We start from the raw sequence: 11,621 nt of genomic DNA on the forward strand, positions 1-11,621 counted from the left end.
TTTATAAGAAGAAATGATACCATTTAAAAAGAGAGATCAGGGGAACCAAACTTTTCATGATTAAAAAGTATTATAAAAAAGTCTAAAAAACAGCATATTTACATTGGGCCTTGCAGAGATTTCCTAAATTTGATCAACAATTTCAAATACTGTTCCATGATACATATGACGTCTCTGTCCTCTAACATCTGTAAGCGCTCATACGCGTCCTTACAGGACCTCAGACCCCATCTCTTTAATAGGGGTTTCAATAATGTTTTCCTGAGGATTGCATAGTAAGTACAAAATAGGATGGTATGGATATTTGATTGCACAGAAGTGTCATCACACGGGCAAGGACTCAGATTCCGGGACCAATCATTTCCTGCTGGAAAAGTTATAAGACGGAAAAATTACCCCAGTCTAAATCTGGCAAGCAGCATTCTGGCATAGCAGGAAAAGTCAGTGGACAGGTATGCTTGAAGCCCCTTGTGCTGCGTCACCCTTTGGTACACCTGGAGTGTTGTGTTTAGTTTTTGATGGTTCCATCTTTTAGTCTCCAAGTGATCTAATAGTGTTTTTCTCAGATTTTTTCTTGAAATAAAATCCAAGGTCAAAGGATCAGAAAAGTACTCTGGGTGACCAATGTCCACAAAAAAGTTTTTAATGTAAGCCAGACATTTCGTATGTCTTGCCCCCTCCTGTTTGAGAATATCTAGTATTACTTCTCGATTTAGATTAGTTTCCGTAGTGGTCCAGATTTTATGCCACAGCAGTGGGGGCTCCACTTTAATTAAGTCTGAAATGAATGGTAAGTCTAACTCAATATGCATCATATATACGGAAGTAGATTTAGGTGTTGCCAGTAAGTACCTTAGGAAGTTATTTTCCTCTATTTGAATAGGGGCAATGTTTTTTTCAATGCCCCAAAGGCCGGCCCCGTAAATTGCTGTTGAAACACATTTTGCTTTGTACAGAACAATTAGCTGTTTAACAGGCCTCCCTCCTATTCTTCCAGCAAAGTCTCTGAGCCCACCAACAGCTCTAACAAGGTCAAGTTTCCTCATTTTGACTGCCGACTGCCAAGAAACGTGTCGGTTCACTGAAATTCCCAAGTACGTGAAGTTGTCCACTGTCTCTAGTTTTTGCTCTTCAATATAAATGGGACATGATCTTTTATTTATCTTCTTATTACAGACCATTGAGTAAGTTTTCCCAATGTTGACTCTCAGGCCCTTGTCGTGCATGAAGTCTCTGAATGCCGTAACTGCCCTTTGTAAACCCACTCTAGTTTGCGAAAGTATTGCCGCGTCATCGGCATAGAGCAAGATAGGGATTGATTGCCCTGCCACTTTTGGATAATCACATTCAATGTTTTTTAGATGATCTCCTATTGCATTAATATAGAGGGAGAAGAGCATGGGGGCCAGTATGCACCCCTGCCTGACCCCTCTATTTATGGAAAATCTTGGCGAGCACTCTCCTTTTGGGCCATATCTTACTCTAGCTCCCGCGTTTCTATACAGTTTCTTAATGAAGATGAGTATTGATGAGTCTACTCCTAAAAGTTCCAGTATATCCCAAAGTTGTTCATGGTGTACACAATCAAAAGCAGAGCTTAAGTCTACATAGGTAACACACAGATTTCCCTTTTTTGTGTCAACATATTTGGACATAATAAGATGTAAATTCAGAGTTTGTTCAACTGTACCTCTTCCTGATCTGAAGCCGTACTGGAGTGTTGAGAGTATGTTCTTCTCTACTGCCCATGCTTCGAGACGTTTCAGAATGATACGGCCCGCGATCTTCATTAAGGAATCAAGCAGGGAGATAGGCCTATAACAATATGGAGAATGCCTATCTCCCTTTTTGAAGATGGGTATCACTACGGCCTCATCCCATGATGGGAAGTGGCCCGAAGCATTCGCATAGTTCAAGGCAGAGGTCAATATTGGTGCCCAAAAGGATATTTCTGCTTTAAAAACATCTGTTGGAATGGCATCCGGGCCTGGTGCCTTACCAGCTGGACTCTCCCTTATCGCCATCTCCACCTCTTCCCACTTGAAAACAATGTTGGAATGAGTTTCCTCAAGAGGGTCTATGCTTGATGAAGTCTTTGGTTCCGATGTCGTCGATGTGGGTTTACTATATAGTTTTTGGAAATAAGCGGCCCACGTCTCACCATCAATCGCAAGGTCCATATTCCTCTCCGGCATCTTTACCCATGGGAGCGGGGTATTTATAAATTTCCAGAAGGCCGAGAGATCTCAGTTTTCACATGTTGACAGCAATTTTTGCCATGCTTCTTCCTTCAAAGCTTTTTTCCTATTTTTAATAGCCAGACGATAAGTAAGTCTGGCCTGTCGGATCTCCGTAGTTGGTTTTGGAGTTATATGCAATAGGTTCTTTAATGTCTTTAAAGCTATGGAACAATCTTTATCAAACCATACTTTAGGGGTGATAGCCCCTGTCTTGAACTGTCGTGTGAGTAATTTTCTGAGACTGGTCTGTATTCTCAAGAAAGCTTCTCGGATGGAGTGGGGCTGTTCATTTAAGGAGAGGCAAATATGTATCTCCTCCCACCTCATCGTCAGTAAGTCCTTCAGCAGTCTAGCAGGATTGATTTTATCCCATTTGATAGTATAACCATTGTGAGCCCCCAATACAATTGGTTGCTTATAATTGGTTTTGGGGTTATTGTGCATAGAAACTGGAGAGGGGAACACAATAGATAAAGCTAGGGGATAATGGTCCCCATATAAGTGGTCTAAAGTGTTCCAAGAAGATATTAGAGGGGCATACATCTGTGAAAAAAGAATAAAATCAATAGTAGAATGTATGTCTCTACCGTGAAAACTTGGTTTGAGAGGTCTACGAGGGAGGGTTAAATTATTTGCAAAATCTAAATTAAAAGAGGCCAGGAAGTTATTTAGTAATTCCCCTGTCTTAGAATGTAAAAATGATTAGGAGTATCATTGTTAATATCAGTATCCATTTCTATGGAGGTGCCACACATGCCCTTCGAAACATTTGGGCATATGTAACAATTGAAGTCACCCATGAAGACTGTCACACACTCGCCCCCACGTATTTCTTTAATTGTGACAACTGCGCGATATAACTCTTCTAGTGCTTTTTCCAATGGCTCTGGGGGCATATTATTATAGAAGTTAATTATCAACAATGTCATGGAAGAGCCAACGTCCATGACAATTATTTGATATGAGGCCCTTAATACCTTTTTCACAATCTTGTGACCTACTGCGACACTAATATACGTACACAGACCCCCACTATGTCTACCCTGCTTACTTGCAATTGCAGGTGAATGGAAAGTCTGATAACCCAGTAAATGTGTCGGGGTAAGCGCCCAGGTCTCTTGAAAGCACAATACTGAGTATAAATGTACCACATCCAACCAGGCAGGTAGTATAATTTTTGAGTTAATACCTGCCAAATTCCAACAGAGCATCTCTAATGTGGCAGAAGGTTTACTATTTCCCCCATTAATAGACCGCATGTTTGGAGTGTTTTTCCGGGCTATCTGTCTCGTTGTTTTAGCTATATCCCTTTTTTCTATCATATTAGCTATTCGTGTATCTGGGGAACCATGAGCCAGAGAGCCCTTTTTCAAGGGTTCCTTGGGTAGTATGGCAGGTGTTTTCTCCCTGAATTGATAATCCGCTTTCTTAGGGGTGAGTCATTCTATGTCATCCAGACCATAGAGTGGCTCATATTGATTATAACAGGGGAAATTCCAAGAAGGAGTTTGAGGTGGAAAGCATTGACCATATCCCGCAGAAACATATCTAGGAGTCGAGGGATATTTAATATCCCATGGATTGCCTCTATTATGATAGGGATTTTGAGGTGGCAGAAAATTTTCCCTAGCTCCATATCTTGATGGATAGTTGTAATGAGTTGGTCTTCTATGCTCTTGGAAGGAGAAATTACCAAAATAGGGCTTGGGTTGGTGTGGTTTCGAATGCATTAAAGCTTCAGGGTAGAAATATGAAAGGGATTTTGGTGTAATCGGGCCACTATTGAAGTCTGAGTACCAATCCCTGATGTGTGACGTGACTCTGGGATCTTTGAATGTAATAATGATAACGTCACCTTCTATATCTTTGGGGCGTATACCCACCCAGTTCGTTCTTCTCACCATAATAATATCTCCATTAAGGTGGGGTGGAAGAGGCCTGTTACTTTTGAGCCAGAATATCACCTTGTTTTTAAGACTGGCGTGACTTTCATACACTCCTGTAGTTGGTAATAGAGGAACCCCAGTTAAAACAGTGACATTTTGTGAGGCAGCTGGAGGTAAATCCGCATTTCTTATCCGTGTCGGTCTTTTGGATTTAGGGTCACTCTTATGAATGTCCGAGTTATTTTTGTGTTCCCCATCCTTGCCGAGTCCATGAGGGAGTTTATTTGCGCAGAGTGTGACAGTGTGTTCTGCGGCACTTTATTTTGGACAAAGGGGGCCTTGATTACTGGCTTAGATTTAGCTGAGGGTGTTTGTTTAATTAAAGTTTTTGTTTCCTTTATGATTTTATTTTCTGTAGCTGTTTTTCCCGGGTTAGGGATTTTTTCACCATCTTTTGCGCTCACGGCGTTTGCTAAATCATTTTTGGTTGTAATATTGTGAGTAGAGCCTTCTGTTAGATTTTCCAATTGGATTCCAATTCTCTTCACTCTTTCTACTATTGGAGTCAGTAGTGCTTTTAAAAGATGTTCCATTGCATCCACAAAATCCTTAATGGATGGTGGAACATTTGAGGTCAGAGTTTTTCTGGTAACAATGGGTGCCCCTTCCACTATTTGAAGAAGTTCTTGTCTAAGTAAATCCTTGGGAAGTAGTTGCTTATGTGTTGGGGTGTCTGTTCTATCCGGGCCTCGTTTCCTACGCTTCTTTGGGGGCGATCTAATAATTGTCTGTTTCCTTTTAGTTTGGTTGCATGGAGTCTGGGGTTTATCTGAAATAGAATTTGGAGGCACTGGAAGTATAGGCTGTTTACCATCGGGAGGTAATGATACTTCCGTAGTGCTTAAGTTAACAGCCGTGGTGCTTAAGTTTACAACCTCAGGAATCTCTGGTAGATTTGGAGTAACAAGATACTATTATTAGAGAGGGAAGGTTGCTCAGGTTGAAGGGAAGCAGATGGACTAGATTGAAAAATTAAAGGAAGATTGTCCGTGTTAAACAGATCTGCATCTGTATTAGGCAGAGTAAGATTTATGGACTGGACCTCAGAAATCGCTTTGGCAGTGGGTTCTAAAACAGTATGTTTAAGTAGCTCGATAGATTGACGACGAGCGACACGGCGCTCTGCCATGGCCAAATCTCGGTCAAGATCGGCAGTTGTTCTGAAGAAAAATTTGTCCAAGGGACCCCTAATAGAGGTTCCTGTTAATGGAGTGAGTGCCTCTGTTTCTGACATCGCCGTATATTTCTCACGTGAAGGTAAAGGAGAATAGCCAAGTTTTAAACAGTCAGATGCGGAGCTACTCACGTTGGGAGGGTGGCCGAGCCGGGCCTTGTGTGGCCTTGGAGGGCCGTAGAGGGCCCGCCTTTTGCCCGGGCTTCGCCCCGGGCGTCCCGCGACGCGGAGGGCTCGCTTCCTTTGAAGCCCCTCCTGTCGCGTGTAACGCGTCAGGGATCGCGCCGCCGCAAATGCTGCCGGGAAATGAAGTCCCGGAGCGGCGGCGCGACTGGTGGCCGCGGTGTGCTGTGGGCGTTTGGCCGATGGTAGTCTCCAGGCTCCCAAGTCCTCTTGTGCCTCGATCCTTGTTTTAATTCACAAATGCTGCTCCAGTGCACAAGACCCCCCGCTCCACCGAGGGCTCGCTTCCTTTGAAGCCCCTCCTGTCGCGTGTAACGCGTCAGGGATCGCGCCGCCGCAAAGGCTGCCGGTAAATGAAGTCCCGGAGCGGCGGCGCGACTGGTGGCGGCGGTGTGCTGTGGGCGTTTGGCCGATGGTAGTCTCCAGGCTCCCAAGTCCTCTTGTGCCTCGATCCTTGTTTTAATTCACAAATGCTGCTCCGGTGCACAAGACCCCCCGCTCCACCGAGTGGGAATAGTAATTTTTACCCCTACGATATCCAACGCTTTCCCTACTGTTGCACCCTTTGGAGTGGGAATAGTAAATTTACCCCTACGCTATCCAAAGCTTTTCCTACTGTTGCATTCTCTGGAGTGGGAATAGTCATTTTTACCCATACGCTTTCCAACGCTTTCCTTACTGTTGCACTTCCAGGAGTGGGAATAGTAATTTTTACACTCCCGCTATCCTACGGTAATAATATTGTGTATTTTTTATTAATATTATGTTAATATAATTATATATGTTTTACCAGATATGATTGTATATTTTTTGTTTATAAGTTAAATTAATTAATTGATCATTTTGAGGTAATTTAAGTATTTTTAAGTATATTTTAGCTATTTATTTTTTATATTTTTTTAATTTTAAATTATTTTTAAAAAATTCGATATTTTTACAAAGTATATATATTTAAACGTTATTTTGGATTCGATATTTTGGTACTTACCTGTTTGTAGATAGGAATTCGATATTTTGTCTGTCGATATTTTGGGTAGTCTATATTGTGTCCGTCGATATTTAGTCAGTGATGCCGCAGGAGTTAGTCGGCTGACAACCTCCTCTCCTAAAGAACGTTCGAATAATACACCTACTACCATTAAGGTGAGCACAAAAGGCCTTTTTTTAAATAACTTCCACCCCTGGCTTTTAATAGTTGCACATACCAGGCCCTGACCACATGTCAATTTACCTCCATAGGCTGTCCTACCATTTTCCAGTCCTGATGAAGACCCGCGATTGATGCACACAAACCAGCGCATTCTTTTTAGCGTTCTGTATATATCCACCTGCACAGAGTCCAAAGGAACCTAAGAAGTAATTTATCCTCCTGAGACTATTGTAATGCACAGTGGATACTTTGAGTGTATTGTTTGGTGTAATTGTATGATTTGGTTTGTATTTGTTTAATCATTTTCAAACTCAGTCACCAGTCACGACTCTCTCACTCAATGTATTCCTAGTTTTGTTTTGTTTTGGACTGCTTGCTTAACCCCTTCCATGCTGATGACGGCCCCCAGCCATCATGCATCACGGTGCTCGTGTGTTGATGACGGCTGGGGGCTGTCATGAACCTGCCCACTCTTAAAAACAGCGCAAAGGCGCAGAATCGCGGCCGCACCCAAGGGGTTAGATACAGTTTTGGAATTAACGACAACAAGGTTAAATACTAAAGATCGACCTGTCTCTTCCACTGCGGTCAGTGTTTTCTGTCCTTCTTGATATATCATTCACAAGGTAAATTGGTTCAATATATGTATTCAATACATTTTTCAATTCAAGTGTGTCACCAACAGAACCAACTTTATTGTTTATATCCCTTACCCAGGTTCTGAGGGTTACTGGGTTACCCCATTCATTGTAATGTTATAATCTCTTCAGGGCAACAGCTTCATATTTCATACAGCATTCACTAACTTAGTTGTAGAATAATGAGAAGGATGTCAGTTTCCCTAGCATGTGCCATTTATGGTGAATAAACATTTTAATTACATGTTTGATTAATAAATTAATAAATGACTAAATACGATTTCTATTATTTCTCTTTCAGCTCAGAGGCATAACTGACCACAGTCATTTTGACAATTTCCTTCCTGAAATTGATGACCCACCAGACGAGCTCTCAGGGTGGGATAAAAACTTCTAAAGAAAGTCTCCTGGCTGTCTAACGACAACAACGTTACCAAAGGACTGTTTAGGAGTCCCACTTTAAAGAGGAACTAGATCTGATCTAAAAACGTTTTCCTAGAGAACAGTTGTATAACAAAGCTAACATATATGTTGCGTTGGTGGAAACCATCTCAGAACTCCTTACTGATGGAGGTGATGTCGGTGGGGAACAAAGTGTGTTTAGTTGAAATCTAACATCCTTGTTATATAGTTGCAGAGGTCAGAGAGCGCCAAACGTAGAGATTTAAATTGAAAAAAAGGTTGACTACACCTGATCGAGTATGATGATTTGGGTACAGCAGCAAACATTTTAAACTGGGAATCTGGAACGCGGAACAATGAGTAAAAGAATATACTTCCTTTTTTAAGTAAAGATAAGTACTTTTTGACATAAAAATATATCACTGTGGCTATTAAACTGGCAAGTAAACGAGTGTTTAAAACCAAGTTATAGAAGTGATCACATTTTGAGTGTTGTGAAAACGGTTTTTATAGACAACCATCAGTATTTGTGGCATTTACGCCATTCTTGAAAATGTATGTAACTGTGCGATCATGGGTACATGATAGCTTTAACATCGCTATAATCTTATGTGGATGCTTTCCTCGAAAAATGCTAATTAGCTTTCAAGTGGGTATGTCTCACAAACACCTCTACTCTACACGGTTTTTCCTGGAACAAACTATGTTGTATTTTAGCTTTACTCAATGGAAATTCAGCGGTGTGTCACTCTCATTTCCATGCACTTATTGTGGAATCAGGAACGCCACAGTTGCCGGTCACTAAGAAGCACACTACTTCACTCAAGGTACGGGTAACTGTGCATTAGGGGAACTGCCGTGCACCCTAAGACATCAGCTAGTTTCCACATTTACATTTCCTCGACATGTAATAATTTTTCTTTCATTTTCTTACAGCCATCCGTTTAAGTTTCATCTTACATATAAACGGCCTGTAGAAGTAGGTTTCTTACTGAAGTTACCTCAATTACGTTTGCGAGGGATTGACACAGGGATCCAAGCATGTATAAGCTTTTACGGATGAGGAGATCTACCCACTCATTAATCCCACTCAAGGGAGAATGACAGGGTTCTTGCACGTTCCATGCCATAGTGAGCCTTTGAAGTTTGAAAATGCCGACACACGATTATGTTTGTGGGCATCCACAACCCACTACAATTCCCCTTTCCAACCTCGAAAGGATTGCACTTTTATTTCAGCCACATGCTGGCATAAATACCCTTTCCATGGTGAGAAATGAAATGGATCACCCCCAAATTTGAGGAGGCTGCTGTAGAAGGGGGGTTTCCAAGGGGAAAATATGTTTCTTGTGATGGAAAGAGAAACGAAACAAATGTGAATTTGCTCAGGATAATCCATTTCCCCAGGGTGGGTTCACCACAGAGAAAGCTGTACAGATAAAATGCATTCCCAACAAGGATTTACCAAGGAATCCACTTGGACACCTCAGCCAGGAACAGTTTTCCTTGCAGATTCCTAGAGGATGTTTGTGAATTGAAAAAAGTAGAAAATCTACACTTGGGCATAAATGTAAATATGGCAGGTTATATTTCCTATTTTTCTGTGAATAGGTCCCCAATTGTTTGCAGCTTTCAGATTTCCAATGAAATTAGAGTGCAGTATAGGATTTGAAAACCCACCAATTTATATCGAGCACTGAAGACCCACATGTAAAACAAAAACATAACCTTCAGTTAAACAATAGCAGGTTTCGTATCTTATCTGCTTTTGCCTCAGCACTTACAGTGTCCTTTGATTTTTCTTCTTTTAAGTCTGAAGCACGCTGAAGTAGTCTATGGGTGACATTTGAAACTTTAGAAATTGATTTATTAAAATCTAATGTAACAAACACCATAAAATACGCCAAACTGCAAATACCATATTAGAGGTGGAGCTTGGGGAACAGGGGCTGATTAGCCTTTCCTTCTCAGGATATTGATTGACAGTTGTATGACTTCCCTGAAGCTCATGGTACATTTTGGAGACACTTTGTGATCATTTAATTGAATACTCTACGTATAAAATTGAGGCCTACTTTTCTATGTTTGATGAATTCATGAAGTACTTTTTCTCTTATGTTTTTCATTGTCTGGTTAATTTGCCTTAATGAATAAGCCTTAATTTTTAGTAAAGAAGACCTGTTAATGGTAGATTGACTACAATAGAGATCTTTAAAAGTGAGTGTCCTCTTCGTGAACCATAAAATGTGGCTAAGGGAATTTATTTGTTTACAGTGTTATATATATAATTGCACATCACACCTCACTAGAAGGGTCTGAAAATAAATGATAAAATCTTGAGGACATCATTAGAACCTGTCTTATTATGGAGTCCCCCTAATAGCGGGTTTTAATTCTGCATGCCCGGCGTTAATGATATTACGGGTTGTTTTAATTTGCAAGGTGCAAAATTAACAAGGATTCTGGGTTGAAACTTGAGAATCAGTTGAGGAATTTCCATGGGAAAGCAGTAATTCTGGGTCCTAGTCCCCAAATAATTACCCTTTCTCTCCTTCTGTTTCCCCAGAATATGTCAAAGGTAGCTAAAATCTTTGGGAAATACTTGAGAGTTTTGGGGTAACGCCACAGACATTAAAATTCCTGTTAGGAATCAATGGCCTCTCATATTGAAAGGCTATCGCTTTTAAGGACTTTTCTGTTGGTTATGAGCTCTGCTGATTGAAGGGTAGATTCCTGTTCTGCCCTTCTTGAGAGAGCATAACTCTGTACCCAAATGAGTACAGACAAAACCTATGAAAAGGCCTCGGTACCTGATCTACTTGGGTTGGTATGATCAATAAACATGCAGGAACCGTACAGGATAGTGCATCCAGCATACTACCTTGGGGAGGGATTGGGCAAACTGCACTGTCAGACGGGCCCTACTGAATGGAGTGTTGACCTTTGTGAATAAGAGACTTCCTTATTCTTTGAATTAAGCTTGCATTTGTTCAATACATATTTTAAATGTGCACATTTGTTCCCACCTTTGATGAATCATATTGTTTTGTCTGTAGTTTCTGTATAACCATCCCTAGATCTGTTCAGTTTGAAGTTTTAGTAGACTGTGTCGGCCTTAATGCCAGGACTTATGAGTAATTTATAAAACAATGAAGCAATGATTTGCATAGAATCTTTACAGTTTTAAGGTATAGTTGTTATATGGCGGCATATGAGAACATGTAGGGTTTGATGAGTGCTGTTGTAGTGGTCTACAGAATCTTCTGCAAGAGTCCTAGTGCTGATTTGCGACCACCAGTTGTGTAATGTGTAGCATTCATTTAGGCAGGACAATAGTACTGTTGAGACAGCAGTGTAGAAAACTCCAGGGTTGTGCAACTTCGATATTTTGTGTTTCTGACGAGAAGAAATGCAAGGAACTTACCTTCAATAGCACTTTATCTGTTAGTGACTTTATCAAGCCCCAGGTTCCTTTACTTAGAATATTCATAGGCATCAAACTGAATCTGGAAATGTTTTGAGCAATCCCCCTTGTGCACCGGAAGGTGGCATCGTCTGGCCCTGCATGGAATCGCCTGCACCAGAGGTGAAGTGCATGGTGCTATATAGTTCCCACCCCAGCACGCTGGCCTCAGTTCTTGACTATTTTTCAGCACCAGAAGCACAGAGCCAAACTGAGGAAGAATGACCAGTATGCCAAAGTGAGGTCCAAATATCTCTCATAATTTTGAAAAATAAGTCCACTGAATCAGGATGATAGGAGAGTCGTTAAGGAATATGTAGCTAGATAGAGTTTCTATCAGACAAAATGCTACAGAAGGTAACTAACTTGTTCATCTGATAGAGATTTCTAACTGCAGATTCCTTACCTTAGAATAGATACCAATG

At 41.1% G+C, this 11,621-nt stretch overlaps 1 protein-coding gene across 2 annotated transcripts in view; it reads left to right on the forward strand.

The window, feature by feature from the left end:
• The window catches only part of LOC147711410 (cGMP-dependent protein kinase 2-like), a 2,360,133-nt gene extending 2,350,052 nt beyond the window's left edge, over window positions 1-10,081 (forward strand). For both annotated transcript variants that reach the window (XM_086922130.1, XM_086922129.1), the window contains one exon: window positions 7,633-10,081. In XM_086922130.1, the coding sequence (XP_086778256.1) occupies window positions 7,633-7,728 (96 nt within the window). In that variant the 3' untranslated portion in view covers window positions 7,729-10,081. The remainder of the gene's footprint in view (window positions 1-7,632) is intronic.
• Window positions 10,082-11,621: the final 1,540 nt, after the last annotated feature.

Source organism: Lissotriton vulgaris, chromosome 5, assembly GCF_964263255.1.
Source record: "Lissotriton vulgaris chromosome 5, aLisVul1.2, whole genome shotgun sequence".
NCBI lineage: Eukaryota > Metazoa > Chordata > Amphibia > Caudata > Salamandridae > Lissotriton > Lissotriton vulgaris.